The sequence below is a fragment of the Ursus arctos genome, unplaced genomic scaffold, assembly GCF_023065955.2.
Source record: "Ursus arctos isolate Adak ecotype North America unplaced genomic scaffold, UrsArc2.0 scaffold_15, whole genome shotgun sequence".
Lineage (NCBI taxonomy): Eukaryota > Metazoa > Chordata > Mammalia > Carnivora > Ursidae > Ursus > Ursus arctos.
This window is the reverse complement of record NW_026622819.1, coordinates 41,587,553-41,608,056: the sequence shown is the minus strand read 5'-3', so window position 1 is coordinate 41,608,056 and position 20,504 is coordinate 41,587,553. Positions and strand designations below refer to the sequence as shown.

General features: G+C 44.9%; 2 protein-coding genes across 4 annotated transcripts in view; one reads left to right on the top strand and one right to left on the bottom strand.

Moving 5' to 3' along the window:
• The window catches only part of FAT2 (FAT atypical cadherin 2), a 78,370-nt gene extending 66,456 nt beyond the window's left edge, over window positions 1-11,914 (top strand). Inside the window, exons 21-24 of the mRNA XM_026510824.4 lie at window positions 4,413-4,854; window positions 6,806-6,959; window positions 8,449-8,906; window positions 9,983-11,914. Of these exons, the coding sequence (XP_026366609.3) occupies window positions 4,413-4,854; window positions 6,806-6,959; window positions 8,449-8,906; window positions 9,983-10,515 (1,587 nt within the window). The 3' untranslated portion in view covers window positions 10,516-11,914. The remainder of the gene's footprint in view (window positions 1-4,412; window positions 4,855-6,805; window positions 6,960-8,448; window positions 8,907-9,982) is intronic.
• The window catches only part of SLC36A1 (solute carrier family 36 member 1), a 138,779-nt gene that overhangs the window by 71,004 nt on the left and 47,271 nt on the right, over window positions 1-20,504 (bottom strand). Inside the window, exon 11 of one of the 3 annotated variants that reach the window (XM_057312277.1) lies at window positions 3,659-4,961. The exons of the other annotated variants lie outside the window; for them this stretch is intronic. Within the exon in view, the coding sequence (XP_057168260.1) occupies window positions 4,960-4,961 (2 nt within the window). The 3' untranslated portion in view covers window positions 3,659-4,959. Of the gene's footprint in view, window positions 1-3,658; window positions 4,962-20,504 lie in introns of those variants that run through there. 3 annotated transcript variants of the gene reach the window in all.

The window sequence follows — 20,504 nt, the reverse complement described above, 5'->3', positions numbered from 1 at the left end:
AGCCTATCCCATGACACATCTCCAAAGGCAAGAGAAACAAAAGAATGAAGCATGAGAGACTATGAACTATGAGAAACAAACTGAGGGCTTCAGAGGGGAGGGGGGTGGGGGAATGGGATAGACTGGTGATGGGTAGTAAGGAGGGCACGTATTGCATGGTGCACTGGGTGTTATATGCAACTAATGAATCATCGAAATTTATATCAGAAACCACGGATGTACTGTATGGTGACTAACATAATAAAAAAACATTAAAAAAAAAAGATAAAATGAACTTGTGGGACTTCATCAAGATAAAAAGCTTCTGCACTGCCAAGGAAACAGTCAAAAAAACTAAGAGGCAGCCCACGGAATGGGAGAATATATTTGGAAATGACACTACAGATAAAAGACTGGTATCCAAGATCTACAAAGAACTCAAACTCAATACACAAGAAACAAATAAACAAATCATAAAATGGGCAGAAGATATGAACAGACACTTTTCCAATGAAGACATACAAATGGCTAACAGACACATGAAAAAATGTTCAAAATCATTAGCCATCAGGGAAATTCAAATCAAAACCACACTGAGATACCACCTTATGCCAGTGAGAATGGCAAAAATGGACAAGGCAAGAAACAACAATTGTTGGAGAGGATGTGGAGAAAGGGGATCCCTCCTACATTGTTGGTGGGAATGCAAGTTGGTACAGCCACTCTGGAAAACAGTGTGGAGGTCCCTTAAAAAGTTGAAAATGGAGCTACCATATGATCCAGCCATTGCACTACTGGGTATTTACCCCAAAGATACAGACGTAGTGAAGAGAAGGGCCATATGCACCCCAATGTTCATAGCAGCATTGTCCACAATAGCTAAATTGTGGAAGGAGCCGAGATGCCCTTCAACAGATGACTGGATTAAGAAGATGTGGTCCATATACACAATGGAATATTACTCAGCTATCAAAAAGAATGATTTCTCAACATTTGCTGCAACATGGATGGCACTGGAGGAGATAATGCTAAGTGAAATAAGTCAAGCAGAGAAAGACAACTATCATATGGTTTCTCTCATCTATGGAACATAAGAACTAGGAAGATCAGTAGGAGAAGAAAGGGATAAAGAAAGGGGGGGTAATCCGAAGGGGGAATGAAGCATGAGAGACTATGGACTCTGGGGGGAATGGGATTGCCTGCCTGATTTTAACACCTCCAACACAAAAGCCAGTCTCCCATTCTGACAAAGAACAAGCAGACTTTGGCAGTTAGTTAGAAATTAATTATTCAATAAATATTTATTGAGCATCTGCAAAGTGACAGGCACTGTTCTAGGTGCTTGGGTCTCATCAGTGAATAACACAAAAATCCCTCTTAGAGCTTTCACCCTACAGGGGAAGACTGACAATAAACATAAACATAATAACTCAGAAATTATAGTTTGTCTAAATGTGGTAAGTGCTTTGGCTTAAAAAAAAAAGATTAAGGGGAATCAGGACTGTGGGAAGTTGCAATTTTAAGTAAGGTGATCAGGGAAGGCTTCACTGAGTTGGCAACTGAACCATACTATGAAGGGGGTAAGGAAATTAGCTAGGTAGACATCTGGAGGAACAGCATTCTAGGTAGAGGGAATAGCAATGCAAAAACCTTTTGGTAGGAGAATGCTTTGCATGTTTAAGGAAAAGCCCAGATGTGTATATGCCGTGAGTAAAGTAAGCAAGGGAGACAGTAGTAGTAGGAGTTGGGGTCAGAGATACAATGGGATGAGGGAATAGCAAGTTCTCATAGGCCATTGAAGGACTTTGGCTTTTATTCTGAGCAAAATGGAGGGCATGAGAAGGTTTGAGCAGAGAACTGACATGATGCAACATATTGAAAAGGGTCATCATGGCTCCTGTGTTGATAAACAACTTTAGAGAAACAAGGATAAAAGCAGAGACCCACCCACGAGGCTACTGCGATAATTCAGGTGAGAGATGGTGGTGGTCTAGATCAGGGTAATGAGTGAACTGGGAAGAAGAGCTGAGATTCTAGATAGATTTTTGAAGGTAAAACCAACAGGATTTCCTGATGAATTGAATGAGGGCTGGGAGAGAAAGCAAGGAGTAAGATTTGGGTCTCATTAATTAGAAGGAATGGAGTTGCTGCCAACAGACCTGGGGAAGGATATGGGTAGAGCAGGTTTGGTTGGAAGATCAGAAGTTCAGTTTTGGAGATGTAAGTTTGAGATGCCTATTAGACTTCCAAGTGGAGCTGGATAAACAAGTCTAGTGTCTGTGAGAAAGGTTTGGGATAGAGATGAAAATCTGGGAGCCTTCAGCATATACTTAGTATGGAAAGCCATGAAACTGGATGAAATCACCAAGGAGTGTAGATTGAAAAAAGAGTAGATCAAGGATTCATCCTTGTGACACTCCAAATAGAGATGTCTGGGGGAAAAGAAAGATACAACAAAGGAGACTGAAAAGGTGCAACGACTGATGTTGGAGGAAAACCAAGAGTATTGTATCCAGGAAGCTGAATGAAGAACACGTATCATGAAGGAAGGAGTGACCAGCTGATAAAGTGCTACTGAGAGGTCAAGTGAGATGGGAAGTGATATTAATCATTGGACTTGGCAACATGGAGGTCACTAAATAACCTGGCACCAGTGGTTTCAGTATCATGGTGGGTGAGGGGGGGTGGAATTTTGCTGCAAAGAGGGAGCAAAGAAAGAAGGTGATCTCTGGTGGTAGAAGTGGGTTCAACACAACTTAAGATTAGAGCCTTAACAGCATGTTTGTGTGATGACTGGAATGGTAGAGAATGAACAAACAAAGATGTAGGGAAGAGAAAGGAGTGTCAATGGAAACTTGTCCTTGAGGAGGTAAGGGGGTGGGGCCGAGTGCATGAATGGAAAGACTGGCTTCCACCAAGGTGGAGAGATGTAGTGGTAAGAGTGCCTGCAAGTCCCCACCTGATTGCTGAGAGCAAGGATGAGGAGGAGAGCATCAGGGGTCCGAGGAGAGAGAAGTTGTGAAAACAGTCAAGTGGGAGAGTAAACCAAGGAAGAGAGCACCATAATTAGGGACCACGAAGGGCTCATTTGAAGCTTGCAGCCGTGAAATTAAAGGGAGGTCGATAATCAAGGTTGCGTGTTTTCCTCCAGCTATGTGGGTTTCCCAAGTGAGTTCTTTCAAGTAAGAGAGGGCAGGAGTTTGGCTATGGAATTTAAGCTGGATGAGGAGAGGGGTGAGAACCTTATAGAGGTTGAGAGACAATGAAGAGATGGTGCGACCAATGGATTTGTGGTACTAGCTAAGTGAAAGGAGTGATTTAAGGACAATGTTTTGAGTCTACATACTGTAGTAACAGTAAGTTTCCTTTTTAAGTAACTAACTGTATAGGTAGTGTTCAACCAGGGCAAAATTGGGAGGTGATGTACAAATGGCTAACTTCTGTAAAACATTGGATTGGATTTTCAATTTCACCCAGAGAAAGCTCTATGCAACCCAGAGAGACAATAGTTGTCCTACCTCTTGGGGTGAAGTAAACTAAAGTGATTTAACCTAGTGGTTCTTAGACTTCTTGATTTCCGGACTTTTCACACTCTTAAAAATAATTGAAGATCACAGGGAGGTTTCGTTAATGTAGGTTAGAGCTATCAATATTTTCAGTATTAGAAATTAAAACCGAGAAATGTTAAAATCTTTATTTATTAATTCATTAAAAAAAGCAAGAAACCTATTACATGTTGACATAAATACCATATTATTGTGAACAATAGTTACATTTTCCAAAATTAAGAAAAGGGTGGCACTGTTTTACATTTTTGCGAATCTCTCTTATGCAAGGCTTTATAGTAGACAGCTGGATTTTCATATCTACTTCTGCATTCATCTGTTGTGATAGCACATGTCTGGAAATAACTGCGTATTTGTGAGAGAATGAGAATAGAAAAGGCAAATAATGTTTTAGGATTATTATAAAAAGGGGTTCCCCTTGTGGGTCCCCTGGAAAGGTCTTGGAGACCCGCTGTGAGAACTGCAGAACTGTTGAATAAGAGAGTGGGAGTGAGGGAGGGTTTTGGTGTTCTTGAGGGCCAATTTGAGGGGCGTAGAACATGGGAGAGGCCTACAAAGAAGAATCCAAAGAAACAGTCTCAGTCGGCAAGGTTTCTCTGGGCCTCAGTTTCCTTATCTGTGAAATGGAGATGCCATCCCTGCCCAGACCATCCCATGGAGTATGGTAAGGGCCAAATGAGACCATAGACAGAACAGCACTCTGAGGGCCTTTAAACTCTACAAAGACAATAGTCTTGAAAATCCTCAAACACTACCTCTCCCACCCATGAAAATACAACCAATGTGCTTTGCACTGGTAGCCTGTTAGCAGTGCTTTTTATAAGGACTTCTTGGCTTTGCTGATGGACATTTGGGTTTTCTTTGCAGCTGGCTGATGGAGTGGTCCAGCTGGAATACCGTTGCCCAGGTGGTTTCTATGGAAAGCTTTCCTCCTGGCTCCACGTGAATGATCAAGAGTGGCACTCCATTGTGGTGGAGGAGACAGACACTTCCATTCGCTTGTTGGTTGACAGCTCAGGCAACGCCTCCCTTGTACTCCCAGAGAACTGCCAGGGTCTCAGGCCTGAAGGAGACCTCTTTCTGGGCGGCCTTGTTCTCTTGCATTCTTCCCCAATTGTGTCCCAGGGTTTTGAAGGCTGCCTGGATGGGGTCATGATCAATGGAGAGGAACTGGAGCTTCTGGTCCATGGCAAGAAAGCATCAGGCTTGCAAGAGAGGCAGGCCCTCACCCAGTGCTGCTCGTACAGTGATGACTGCAGCCAAAACCCATGTCTCAATGGTGGCAAGTGCTCACAGACCCGCGGGGCAGGTAAGGGCTGGAAATGATTCCAAGGCTTATCCCAGGAGGCTCTTCAGAACACCCCAGCAAGTTGAACTAGCAATCATATATCACTGGAGAGTTTACAAAGTATATTCCTTCAGCATAGCCCCATGAGGGAGAGAGGGGTTGAAAGAAAGATGTCAGTGGCTCCATTTTACAGCACAGGAAACTGCTGGTCTATGTAAGGGATACCCAGATGGGTGAAGGAACTCACCCAAGGTCACATGGCTATTAAGTGAGAGAGATGCATTTGGGGTGCAGATCTCAGTGCAGCACTCCTCCCCCTGATACCAAATGACTCTCCCTTTCCCTTACTATCTCATGAGTGACAGGTTGGGATCCACTAGGTTTACACTAATGGAAGCCAAGAGTCTTTGTTCTCCCTCAACAAGGACTAACTTTCTTTCTACTTGTTTGGATGGGGGACCAGCATGAACAGGGACCTCTGATGCCACAGGTTGAGTTCATCACACACCTTCGTGTTATGATCGGTCCATGCCAAGTTTCTCTTTTATATTCCCCTTTACTCTATGCTCAGCTGCCTTTCCCCCTCCTCAAATCCATAGGCAAATAAAGTTTTTAAATGAGTTTTTGCAAAATGTGTATTACTGGTTTTACACGTACTTGAATTTCTAATTATATGTGATATATAATTTTTTTTACAGTTTTCCGTCCACGCTGCCACAATTCATATTCATTGCTTTTATTGTGGCTCCGTACCCCGGTGTGTGTGCATGCACTCACACCTTCCCTCTCTACTCAGCTAGCAAGGAACACCCTGGGAGCTTCAACACCCCACTTCCGTCAACAATGCTGCACGAATATCCTCATACATATCTTCTTGTGAACCTGTACGAGAACTTCCTTCACACACACACACACACACACACACACACACACACACCATGCCCAGGGATAAAATTCACATACCCAGAGAACATAAATCATTATTTTGACTAACTAGGGCCAAACTGTTCCTCAGCATGGCCACAGCAGCTGCACTTCCACCAGGAGTGCACGAGGATCCTGTGTCTCTGTCAACACTCGGCATTATCCCGTGTTCTCATTTTTGCCTGGTAATAGTACTGTCGTTTCCATCTGCAGAATATCTAAGAGGTCCATCACTTCTGTCTGTCCATACTACCAGGCAGCTGTCATCTCTCACCCTTGGGCCAGCTGTCTCCCTGCTCTCTTCCTTCTCTCTCCCTTCTCTCCCTTCACCCGTGCCTTCCAGCAGGGCACCAGAGTGACCTTTATGCAAAGCAGGTCTGAGTGCATCACTTTCCTGCTTGGAACCTTGCGGCGGCTTCCCCTTGCTGTTAAGATAGAGTCCTAATTCTTAATTCCTGCATCTGGCTCATAGGGATGTTCTGACCCTTCCCACCTCCCTGGCCTTGCAGTCTCTACTCTCCCTTGGCTTGCTAGGCTCTGCACATAAAACGTTTCTGTCGTTTTATGATAATTACTAATATACTGATACTATACACAACTGGTTCGATAGGTCTGAATCCCAAATTTGCCATTTACTTGCTGGGTGATCTTGAGCAAATGTCATGCATTCTCTGTGCCTCATCTCCTCACCTGCCATCAACTTGTACCTGGTTCACTGATGAGGATAACAGTAACTAATTTCAGATTTGTCATGAGGCTCAAATGGGCTGATACATGCAGATTGTTAGCACGGTGACTAGCACTGAATAAGTGTTGTCTAGGATGATTACTGTTCTTTAGATGCCTGTTCTCTGTAGACTATATGTCGTTGGAGGCCGGGATCACGTCTTCTTGTCCAGCAGGGCACCAGTGCTTGTCACAGAAGGAGGCACTCAATAACTAAACATGGACATGCGCCTCTGCAGCCACACTGAGGCCTCCCCTCTGTCCTGGAGGGCCTCTCACCCTGCAGCTGCCTGACTCTCTTCCCTCTTGCCCTCCCTCCCAGGCTATGTCTGCAAGTGTCCCCCCCAGTTCTTGGGGAGGCACTGTGAACAAAGAAAGGAGAACTGCACTTCAACACCCTGCCTGGAAGGTGGCACTTGCATCTCGTCCCCTGAAGGTGCCTCCTGTAACTGTCCTCACCCTTATATGGGAGACAGGTAAGCACAGGTGAAGCCACCTGCCTTTGGCTCCTCACCCTTGGTTTGGCACCATTAGGGAATGACCTCCGCACTCTGATCTCCAGAGAAGCCAATGGGAGACCGGGAGCTGAGTGCTCCAGCAACCTGGCGTCTCGGCCTTTTCCATGTGCCGAAGCTTCTCCCTCTAACCACCTGCAACAGAACACTCAGGGAAGGAGGGTTCTTACTCCCCAGACAGTGGCCTGGGGACAATGACTCCACTAGGTACAAACACTGCTCTGGGTCTCAAACCCCACTGCAAGCTACCTATGTCTTGTATTATGCTGGCCTGGGGGACTGCAAGAATCCTTAGATCCCTAGAATCCTAGAGGTAAAGAGGCTTGGTAATTACCTGGTTTTATGGCTCTCCACTTTGGGAGCCTTTAAAAAATCATCAGGGATACTTGTGAAAAATACAGATTTCTGGACCAACTATATCACAATCTCCAAGGAATGAGGCCTGAGATTCTATCTATAACAAGCTCCCAAGGGATCTCCTTGCTGTCAGCGTGTGCATAAGAGAGCCAATGATGTAGTTCACCCACTCAGTTTACAGATGGGGAAACTGAGGCCCAGAGAAGGAAAGGGCTTGTCCAAATCCCCTTTGTGTTTATGACCCAAGTCCTTTCTCTCAGCACCTGGCATTTCTGGCGCCACTGCACACCTCACTCTGCAGTAGGTCTGTTAGCAGGATACTTCCTGGCTGAAAGTGGTGGTATCTGCAATTTAAAAGAGGAACGTGGGGAGGACGATGTCTAACTCAAAAGGACAAAGTGTTGGTGGTGAAATTTTAGACACTGGGACTCAAGTAGGATGAAGGGAGCCTTTCTTAATATCCCTCAAACATGGATGAAACTGGCCACGGAAGCCTCCTAGGCCTTACACCATGGAATGCCAAGCTGACGGTGACCTGGGAGGTCATACAATTCCAAGTGCTCACTCTGAACCGTTGTCCAATGGAGGGTCTATGCAAGACCACACTGGGTTCCTGTGACCTCCTGGAGAACAGCGGGCAACACTGGTGCCCAGCTGCCATGGCTGGGTGCTGCTGACTTGTATCTGGGATTCTGATATTATTGCTGAGGACAGCTGGGTACGTTGGCTGCCTCCACCACAGTATGTGGCTATAACTCTCACCTCAGTGGTGGAGCATATATCCGATGCCTAGATCACAGGAATGGGAAATAACGGATGTGCCTAGAGCCTAGATTCCAAATGGTTATGAATGAAGTTGTAACTGACCCACACCTTCCTAGTGGAAGATGCAAGGCTCTGATGTTGATTGTGTGATCGTTATCATCCATTTTCTTTTCCTGGGTGTGTGTGTGTGTGTGTGTGTGTGTGTGTGTGTGTTTGTGGAAAATTAGAGAAGGTAGGCTTGAGTTCAAGGGCCTATAAATCTTTGTGAGAGGGGACATGGAAAGGGAAGTATGGTGACTCAAACCCCCAACTACTTCTCTCTCTGCAGATGTGAAATGGAAGCAAGGGGCTGCTCAGAAGGACACTGCCTAGTCACCCCTGAGATCACAAGGGGCGACTGGGGGCAGCAGGAGATTCTGATCATCATAGTGGCCTTGCTGTTTATCATTTTAAGCACCATTGGGCTCCTCTTCTACTGCCGCCGTTGCAAGTCCCACAAGCCCGTGGCCATGGAGGATCCAGACCTCCTGGCCAGGAGTGTTGGTGTTGACACCCAAACTATGCCTGCCATCGAGCTCAACCCGCTGAGCACCAGCTCCTGCAACAACCTGAACCAACTGGAGCCCAGCAAGACCTCAGTTCCAAATGAACTTGTCACTTTTGGACCCAGCTCTAAGCAGCGGCCAGTGGTTTGCAGTGTGCCTCCCAGACTCCCGCCAGCTGCAGTCCCTTCCCACTCTGACAACGAGTCCATCATTAAGAGGACATGGTCAGGAGAAGAGACAGGTCAGTATAGCCAGAGGCCCTTAGCCTCTGGAATTGATGGAATAGGGTGATAGACCTAAATACTCCATTATGTGAGACCACCATCCAGTCCAATCCCTTGGGATAGGATATGAAGGGATGTGCTCAAGGTCACAGTGCACTGGTGGGCTGGACCAAATGCCAGGTCTCTGAAATCAGAATCTGTGGCTCATTACACCGCACCATGATCCCCTCCTCTCAATTCCAACTCACTTCACAGGATTGGTTTCTATGGCAGACCTGTAGACCCTAGATAGGGGTAAATGGGATCCCTGGGGTGAAAGGGGGGGGGGGCTTCTGTTCCTTTGTGCTTTTCCAGGAAAGGAAAGAGCAGTAGTCCAAGCGTCTGGTCACCCAATCTGGAGGTATGGCAGCCTTGGGCCAGACCTGACTGACCTAGAGGAGGGGTCTTCACCTCACTCTCATCTTTGGCTCAAAAGGAGGTGAATTTGTAAAGCACTTTATATTTTCTGGCTTATTCACCAATAGTTAAAGAAGGTATTTTCATAAACTTTTTGCTGATTGGGTAATTGGGGCCCATAAAGACACAGTAACTTGTTCTAACTCACCCAACTATTCAGTAGCAGGGACAGAGCAAGGACCAAGGATGCCTGGTCTCCAATCTTCCAAGCCACATCTCATTTAATCACCCTCTGTAACAGATGCCATCACACTCCCCAGTCCAAATTGTGTGTCTGTTTCCTTCAGTTAAGGAGACAGAAGTCACCAGTAGGAGTTGGGATGGAGTTGCTGTCTCCAGCAGAGGCGAACAGGTTGCATGGAGTCATCCACATTCTTCCCTTATTCACTGACTCTTAGATCACTGGCACAGATTTGCAATATGAGCTGGCTTTGGGTTAAACCTCTGGCCTTGAAGTTGGCCCCGTTGAATTCTAGATATCAATCCAAGCTGCCAGAGACAACACACATTGATGGCCACATACCCACCCACTCTTTTGCCCGTTTCTACCACACGCTGAGTTATATATAGCAGCTATAAGGCCCACTGAAACCTTCACCAGGGAAACTCAGTGCTCACCCTATCTTGTCATTTTCAGTGTGCCCAGGTGGAACTACAGTCTGGCCCCCTACTTACTCCAGGAAGGAACGCTGGGAATACCCCCACTCTGAAGTGACCCCTGGCCCTCTTTCGCCATCGCCTCACCACCACCAGATCCCACCTGTGATGCCGGACCCCACTGGCCTCTATGGCGGCTTCCCCTTCCCACTGGAGCTGGAAAACAAGAGGGCACCCCTCCCACCCCGTTACAGCAACCAGAACCTAGAAGATCTGATGCCCCCACGGCCCCCCAGTCCCCGGGAACACCTGCTGGCCCCCTGTCTCAACGAGTACACGGCCATCAGCTACTACCACTCACAGTTCCAGCAGGCAGGGGGAGGGCCCTGCCTGGCAGAGGGGGGCTACAAAGGGGTGAGTATGCGCCTTAGCCGGGCTGGGCCCTCTTATGCTGACTGTGAGGTTGGGGGTGGGCATTCCACAGGGCGGGGCCAGACCCAGGCTCCCCCCAACTATGAGGGCTCTGACATGGTGGAGAGTGATTATGGAAGCTGTGAGGAGGTTATGTTCTAGCTGTCCTCAGAGGAAGACAGGTAGGAGGCCAAGGACTTGGCACCTTTCTCCTGTCTTGTAGGAGTGAGTTGAGCATGGCTGACAAACTGGGAGGGAGGCCCCCATTCCCAGTCCAGGCTGCCATACCTTGAAATGTGCTCTTGCAGACCCCCAGTGAGTCACTGAGGATGGAGGGAAGCTGAGGGTGGAGCTCCAAAAACAGCACGAGGGCCCCCAGCAGGAAGGGGATGTACAGAACAGTTAACCCTGGAAAACCAGGACTAACTGATTCCTGGGATGGGCAAGAGGCAGCATATCTCATTGACTGCCATCTCTCAGTCCCCAGGGAGGCAGCTCTGTCAGGGAGCATTCTTACACCTGCCCACAGCTCCATTCTGGAGGCAGAGGCAAGTTCACTCGACAGGCAACTACTACATCAGCTACAGAGACAAGGTAGCTTGTCCTCTGACCCTGGAGGGCCACAAGGTATCCTCTAGGGGCTGAGAGGTGAGCAGCAGGTGAGCAGGTCACCAAGTCACCTGCCTCATTCACACATAATTGCAGCATCTGCTCTGTGTGAGGCACTGTGCTAGACCTGGGGCGACAAGGGCTCCTGAGGAGCGTCACTTGGCCTCAGTCTCCTGGGGCCCCACTCCTCTCGTTCAGAGTCCAAGGAACTTGCTCCACCTCTTTAAGTCCTATGACTGTCCACCAGCCAGGGCCTGCCAGGATTCCTGCAGCCCTGAACCTTCTTTGTTAAAGAATTCAGACCTCATGGAACTCTGGGTTCTTCACCCCAAGTTTCTCAAGCACTTTGGGCCAAAGGCAAGAAGGACATGATTCTTCATTTTTAAAATTCTTAGGCACTTTTCAACCTTGCTGTCTGGATGAGTTGCCCCAAAGGGATTTTTCTTCCCTAGACACAAGGAACCAAGAGCTCCCTGTTCAGGGCATCAGGGCAGGGTGGAGACGTGGAGCTGGACATCAGTGTCCAGGCTGGACACTCTGCCTTTTCCTCCCCCTCCATCTCAGATGCCTGCGAATCTAAGTGTTACCTACAGTGACTCAACCCTATGCATGGAGGGTCAATGTGGGCACGTGTCTGCACATGTGGGCACCTCATGTATAGTATGTGTGTCCACGTGTAGAGTGTATGTAGCCAGGAGTGGCAGGGACCGGAGAATTCTGGTGGCCTTGCCACTCCCACCCCTACCAGTTCCTTTCTCCGGTCCACTGACTTTTCATTTGTGTTATTTCTGGAAGCAAAAGTCAAAAAAAAGAGCAATAGAGACTCTCACCCACAGGGCTATTGCTTAAGACAGGGAGCTGTGTGGGTGAGGGCATATTTGTGGAGTAGCCTGCAGCTGTGTGTAACTGCGTGTGTGAGTGACCGGACACACAGTTTCATTGGACATTTGTGTGTGTGTTTTTTTTTTTTTTTTTTTAATAATAAAGTGTCTTTTTTTTACGGTTATTTTGTACGTCATTTATCCTGTTTGGGGTTGGGTTGGGGAAGGGCACGAGGGTCTATGGGCCTTTCCAAGCTGAGGTTCATGGAATTTGGGGGCTAGAAGGGACTGCTGAGGTCATCAAGCATCATGATTCCCAAACCTAGCAAAATGGCTAAAATATAGATCTGTGAGTCCCAAAGCCAGACAGAAAATCAGAACCTCTGGGGGCAGGGCCCAGAACACTCTTCAGGGAAAACACCTCTAATTCCAACACAACTGCCTGCAGTTAGTGGACAAGACCACTAATCAGCAGGTGAGTGAATGGCCTGGGACAAAACTTCAGGGCTGGTGACCCTGGCCAGCACCCTCTACAACACCTTGCACTGGATGGGGAGAATAAGCTTTATAGCACAGGCCTTGGGAAGCCAGCCCTCCTAGTGCCCAGAGCCATCCTGCGGCTGCTGCTCCACAGCTCCCTCCTGAGGCCTAGCTGGACGTAAACATCACTGGGCAACTGTGACACAGGTCTTGCAGGTGACACCGAAACTGGAAAGCCCAGTCCCTGCACTGAGTTCCCAGGGCAGGTGGGCAGAGAAGGCACATCCATGAGAGGCACCACAGCACACTGTGGCTCTGGGGCCAGACAGGCTCGGTTCCAAACCCCTCTGCCATGCACCAATGGGGCCTCGGGCAGGTGTGAGTTGGCTTCCTGTTGTTTAGAAGCATAAACAATAAATGGTGACCATTGTACTAGGAAATAATACCAGATAGTGTGTAGATAAGATTAACTTATCAGAACCGTGCAGGAAATCACACATAAGCTAGTCCAGTGTTACCCAGACTTCTGTTGTTTTGCTTACCGTTTTTATAATTTTGTCCTAATACCACCTGTATAGTTATTTACTTACTAATTTTCTTTTAGTGCATTCCAATTTTTAATAAATATTTTTATTCACCTTAAAATGACATATCCATAAACTAAAGGACTTGAAAGTTACTATTTTTTTCTAGAACACATGGAAACACATAAACATTCAGACTTTTTTTTATTTTTTAGGGTCTCAGTTTTTTTTTTATTTTTATTTTTTTATAATAATATTTTTTATTGTATTATGTTAGTCACCATACAGTACATCCCTAGTTTTTGATGTAAAGTTCCATGATTCATTACCTGCGTATAACACCATGCAATACATGCCCTCCTTAATACCCATCACCGGGCTATCCCATTCCCCCACCCCCCTTCCCTCTGAAGCCCTCAGTTTGTTTCCCAGAGTCCATAGTCTCTCATGGTTCATTCCCCCTTCTGTTTACCGCCCCCCTTTCTTCTTCCCTTTCTTCTCCTACCGATCTTCCTACTTCTTATGTTCCATAAATGAGTGAAACCATATGATAATTGTCTTTCTCTGCTTGACTTATTTCGCTTAGCATTATCTCAAAAATAAGAGTCCAGGGCCTGACGGATTCCCCAGGGAATGCTACCAAACATTCAAAGAAGAAATGATACCTATTCTCCTGAAGCTGTTTCAAAAAATAGAAGGAAAACTACCAACCTCATTCTATGAGGCCAGTATTACCTTGATCCCCAAACCAGGCAAAGACCCCATCAAAAAGGAGAATTACAGACCGATATCACTGATGAATATGGACGCCAAAATTCTCAACAAGATCCTAGCTAATAGGATCCAACAGTACATTAAAAGGATTATCCATCACAACCAAGTGGGATTCATCCCTGGGATGCAAGGGTGGTTCAACATTCGCAAATCGATCAGTGTGATAGATCTTATCAACAAGAAAAGAGTCAAGAACCATACGATCCTCTCAACTGATGCAGAAAAAGCATTTGACATTATACGCAATTAATGAAGCATCTTTACATCGGAAACCAGGGATGTACTGTATGGTGACTAACATAATATAATAAAAAAACATTAAAAGAAAAAAAAAAGAAAAAGCATTTGACAAAATACATCATCCTTTCCTGATTAAAACCCTTCAGAGTGTAGGGATAGAGGGTACATTCCTCAATTTCATAAAAACCATCTATGAAAAGCCTACATCAGATATCATTCTCAATGGGGAAAAGCTGGAAGACTTTCCCTCAAGATCAGGAACACGACAAGGATGCCCACTCTTGCCATTATTATTCAACATAGTACTAGAAGTCCTTGCAACAGCAATCAGACAACAAAAAGGGATAAAAATCGGCAAAGAAGTCAAACTGTCTCTCTTCGCAGATGACATGATACTCTATATAGAAAACCCAAAAGAATCCACCCCCCAAACTACTAGAAATTATAGAGCAATTCAGTAATGTGGCGGGATACAAAATCAATGCTCAGAAATCAGTTGCATTTCTATACACGAACTATGAGACTGAAGAAACAGAAATCAGGGAATCCATTCCATTTACAATAGCACCAAAAATCATACGTTATCTCAGAATTAACTTAACCAGAGATGTAAAGGATCTATATTCTAGAAACTACAAATCACTCTTGAAAGACACTGAAGAAGACATAAAAAGATGGAAAAATATTCCATGCTCATGGATCAGAAGAATTAATATAGTTAAAATGTCTATGCTACCCAGAACAATCTACACTTTCAATGCCATCCCAATCAAAATACCAATGATATTTTTCAAAGAACTGGAACAAACAGCCCTTAAATTTGTGTGGAACCAGAAAAGACCCCGAATTGCCAAGGAATTGTTGAAAAGGAAAAACAAAGCGGGGGGCATCATGTTGCTGGATTTTAAGCTGTACTACAAAGCTGTGATCACAAAGACAGCATGGTACTGGCACAAAAACAGACAGACCAATGGAACAGAATAGAGAACCCAGAAATGGACCCTCGGCTCTTTGGGCAACTAATCTTTGACAAAGCAGGAAAAAACATCCAGTGGAAAAAAGACAGTCTCTTCAACAAATGGTGCTGGGAAAATTGGACAGCTACATGCAAAAGAATGAAATTTGACCACTCTCTCACACCGTACACAAAGATAAACTCCAAATGGATGAAAGACCTCGATGTGAGACAGGAATCCATCAAAATCCTGGAGGAGAACATAGGCTGCAACCTCTTTGACATTGGCCACAGCAACTTTTTTCATGACACATCTCCAAAAGCAAGAAAACAAAAGAAAAAATGAACTTGTGGGACTTTATCAAGATAAAACTTCTGCACAGCCAAGGAAACAGTCAAAAAAACTAAGAGGCAGCCCACAGAATGGGAGAATATATTTGCAAATGACACTACAGATAAAAGACTGGTATCCAAGATCTACAAAGAACTTCTCAAACTCAATACACAAGAAACAAATAAACAAATCAAAAAATGGGCAGAAGATATGAACAGACACTTTTCCAATGAAGACATACAAATGGCTAACAGACACATGTAAAATGTTCAAAATCATTGGCCATCAGGGAAATTCAAATCAAAACCACACTGAGATACCACCTTACACCAGTTAGAATGGCAAAAATTGACAAGGCAGGAAACAACAAGTGTTGGAGAGGATGTGGAGAAAGGGGATCCCTCCTACATTGCTGGTGGGAACATTCAAACTTTTAAAATGACTGTCCAGGGTCTGCTAAATCATCTTTGGGAAATGCTGATCTAGTGTATCTTCATTCCGGACTTTCCTCATCCCAAGACCCACAGAGGAGAAGGGTTTGTCTGAAGTCCTACAGGTGGAACTTCACAGAGATGAGACCCACATTCAGGTCTGCACCCAGCCTGGTTATCGCCCTACAACACAACTTGCTTTCCTTCTTCAGGAAGGGGGAACCTCTCTCCACCCAGCCCATCTTTCCAGGACAGGCCCCTCGTTCCCTTTGTCTTCCCGAGCCTGCACCTTCACATGTCAAGCACCAGAGGGCGCGCTGGGATCAAGACTCAGCCTACTGGGCTGTGATAGATTCAAAGGTTTTCAGGGAAGTTCTCCCATCTCAAGTCCCTGCGGCTCTGGTTCCAAACGTCCCGAGTCTTACACAGAGTAACAGTGGCAAAGAAAGGCAGAGACACAAGTTTCCTGACTTCCAGGCTGGGCATTTTTACAGTTCACCATAATCATCTTCACTACCACCACTCACGGGTACTTGCTATATGACAGGTGCTGTACAAGCCCTTGACAGGTCTTGTCTCATTTAATCCTCACAAAAACCCCATGAGGTAAGTACTGTCATCTCCATTCACAGGTGGAGGGACAGAGACACACATAAATTAAGTGGCTTGTAACTTATGTTAGTGACAAAGTGAGGTCACCCAGTTCACGGGTGACAGGGCCAGGATTTAATCTGGGGCTGTGTGACTTCCTATCTTTGCTTTACATTTGGGTTCATGAGACAAACTGTAGACACAGGACATCAGGGGATGGAGGAAAAGCAGCAAGGAGGACTGAGAGGGCTTAATCTAATGAGTTCACAGGCCAAGAGCGTCACCATAATTCTAAGTGGTATGAATAGCCAAAGTGTCTGGATCCTGGGAGATGGAATCAGCTCAAACCTGGGGCTCAATCCCAAGCCACTTGTGTGATCCTGTATCTAGTTCTAAGGCTGGACATTAAGAGTGCTATAGCAACCTTGAGCATTGCTAGAGAGCAACCAGAACAGGTGGAAGGGAGGACTTACAACCACATCCAGGGTGGAAGGGCAGCTGGAATTCACTGGACAACAGCAAAGGAGTTGTGAGCCCACTCATTCAGAGGGCTGTGGAGGAGGCCTGCACAACTACACCATCACATGGGTTTATCAAGGCCTAACAGAGAAATTAGAACAGTGCTCTGCGGGGGACACATGAGATCTTGGGGGGAGGACTTAGGCCATGGCTAGAACCTCAAAATGAGTATCTGGGTAAAGAAGGGCAGAGCCCAAGGCCTTGGGGAGGGAAACCATTCTCTTTCAGACTAAAGATAATAGAGATTCTAGAAGATAGAAGGAGAAAAATACAGTCTATAAAGTTTGGAGATACAGAGTGATTTGCCCAAGGCCCATGGCTAGTTTGGTATAAAACAGCTGGTGCATCCTGATATCCCTTGGTGAACTGGTGAATGCCAGCCTACGAGGGCATCTGGGCGCAGGTGCTGGACAACAACCCACACTTCAGTGTCTAAGGACAGACTTTAGAAGATCTCGGGCAGCCTCTGCTAGCTCTGTCTTGAGGAGAGGCACAGGAGGTCTCACCGAGTAAAGAGCAGGAACTTTCTCAAGGACCCAACTGGGAAAAGACAAGCCTTTAGAATTTTCTTAAGATTCCTCAACAAATCTACAGGGTCCAACCAAGGAAACTGCTTGGTTAGACTGATACAAAACTAAAAGAATATGTAGCAATGTCCACTCCTTAGAGGCCAGGCTCCATTCCCTACTAAAGGAAACCGCAGTGAATTTAGTAACCCGCTAATTCCAGATACAAGATTAGCCCTCACAAACAAGCACTGGGAGATCAAGCCCAATCTGATCAATGCCTCAAGCTGCCCATGATCTAGAGAGTGGCCAAGTAGTCACAGCTCTCTAGCTAAGTAGAGAGGAGGCTAACCAGAGAAGGGATGTTACTGCTCTGCTGAGGAGGGATAAGTTATGACTAACGTAGCCAGGGAAGGTTCTAAAGAGGAGCAGCCATCTGAGCTGGATCTTAAAATTGAGCTTCAGATTTAGCTCAGACAGAAGGGCCAGCCAGGCTAAGGGAAAAGCCCAGAACAAAAGCCTAGAGGTTTTAAGTATTGGACAATGGTGGGTAGTCCTGATATGTTGGGGTTGGAGTATGGGAGGACTTAGGCATCCAGCCTGGGGCCCGGAAATGTCCCCTGTCCACTGAGGGTTGTGAGTGACAGAGTTAGTGGCAGGAAGGCAGATCTCAGGGGCAGTACGAAGTTTGCAGTCAGACAGACCCGGCTCCACCACTTAGAAAATGTGTGATCTTGGTTATTTAACCTTTTATGCCTCAGTCTGCAAAGTGGGGATATTACCAGCACCTTTCCTCACTGGATGTAAGTACTAGAAGAGATGATATAGGTAATGTGCCTAGCATAGTTGGCATTGTAAAGGCTCAAAAGATGTTATATATTTTATCACTACTATTAAAAAGGCAGATCTTTTTGCAGTATCCATTACCACACACTTACCTTCGTTCCATGGCCAAGATAAAAAAAACATCCCTCCAGCTAGAGGTAAGAAGGAGCCTAAATGTATTAATGCAGTAGTTCTCAATAGGAGCGGGGGATGATTCCCACCCCCACCCCCCACACAAGGGTACCTTTGGCAATGTCTGGAGATACTTTGGATTGCCACAACTGGCATTTAGTGGCTAGAGACCAGGGATGTTGCTAAACTTCCTACAATTCACAGGACATTCTCCACAACATTTATTTACCCCAAAATGTACATAATACCAAAGTTGAGAAACTGTCCTAAGGAAACACATGCAGGCTTTATGGAGCACTACAGCAGCTGGGAACCTGGCCTGAGGCAAAAGTACACTTATGCCAAGAATAGCAGTTATGGCATATGGTTTTGCTCATTTACCAAAAGGCACCATTCTGGAGTCTACATTTGTCAGAGTAAATATCAGCATGAGAACAAAACAGTAGATAATCCAACAATATATAAAGAGAAAAATACAACATGACTAAGGAGGACTTAATCCAGGTAAGCAAGTCTGGTTTGATACTGAAAAATCAATTTAACCCACATATCAGTAAGTGAAAAAAGAGAAACTGAAAGACCATGTCAGTTGATGAAGAAAAAAACTTGACAAAATTCACCTATTCATGATTTTTTTTTAAATCTCTCAGGACAGAAATAGACAGAAACTTCCATAAAAATCTTAGAGCTTATATCATACTTAAGGGTGAGAGACTGAATGTCCTCTCTGTAAGATCAGAGACAAGACTAGAATGTTTACTGTCACCAATTCTTTTTTTAACATAATGCCAGAAATTGTAGCCATTGCAGTAAGAAAAAAAAAAAAGTATACAGAATGGGGAAAAAAGGAAATGCAACTACCTCTATATGCAAACAACATGACTGTCTGCACAGAACATCCCAAGAAATCTAGACAAGAACTCATAGAACTACTGAGTATAGACAAGCTATAGGACACAAGATTAACATGCAAAAATCAGTTGCATTTCTACAGACTACCAATGAACACATGGAAATCGAAATTAAAAACACATTACCACTTATAACTGCTCCAAAGAAAATTAAATACTTAGGTGTACATCCAACAAAGCATTTACAAGATCTGATAAATGGCTAAAATAAAAAATAATGACAATACCAAATGCTGACTAGGATGTGGAGAAACTGAGTCACTCACACATTGCTGGTAGAAATGTAAAATGGTACGGCCACTCTGGAAAATGGTTTGGAAGTTCCTTTTAAAACTAAAAATGGGCTTACATACAACTCAGCAATTGCATTCTTGGATATATATGCCACAGAAATAAAAACTTATTTTCATGCAGTAACTTGTACCCGAATGAATATTTATAGCAGCTTTATCTGTAAGAGCCAGACCTGGAAATGATGCAGATTTCTTTCCATGGGTGAATGGTTTAACCAACTGTGGTACATCCATACCATGGAATATGACTTTGCAATAAAAAAAGACAAACTATTAATATAGGCAGCAACTTGAACTATCATCAAGGAAATTATACTAAGTGGAAGAAGCTAATCTCAAAAGGATACTATACTGTGTAATTCAATTTATATGACATTTGTGAAGTAACATAAAGATAGAGATGAAGAACAGATTAGTGGTTGCCCAAGGTTGGGATGTGGCGGGGAGCACAGGAGGTGAGTGTGTCTCTATAGGGGCAGCATGAAGGAGTCTTGTGGTGATGGCACAGGTAAGCATCTTGACTTAGTGGTGGTGGAAGCTACACATATGATAAAAGTGCTTACAGCTGCACATGCAAACATGCAAACACACACAGGCAAATGAGTGCATATGTGACTGGAGAAATCTGAATGAGCTCTATATATTGTGCCAATGTCAGTTTCCTGGTTTTGGTCATGTACTATAGTTATACAAGATTTTAACACTGGGGGAGACTGGAAGAAGGGTGTGCTGGACCTCCCCATACATTACTTTGTACCCGTGAATCCATAATTACTTCAAAACAAAAAGCTTTAAAATTTTTAAGAAGGCTAAATTTTAAAATACATCATTAAAGAAGACCAATGGCAAATAAGTCAGGAAAAGGTGCAGGACATCATTAGTCATTAAAACCACAAAGAGGTACTACTATATACCCATTAAGCCGGCTAAAATTTAAAAGACCATAATATGAAGTATTGGTGAGCATATGCAGCAACTGGAGCTTTTTAAAATTGTTGGTAGGAATCCAAAACAGCAGAGTCACTCTAGAAAAACAATTTTCCAATTTCTTATAAAGTTAGTATACACTTACCATACAAACCCACAATTCCACTCCTAGGTATTTACCCAAGAGAAATGAAAACATATGTCCCCACAAAGGTCTGTACACAAATATTTATAGCAGCTTTATTCATCATAGCTGAAAACTGGAAGCAACCCAAATGT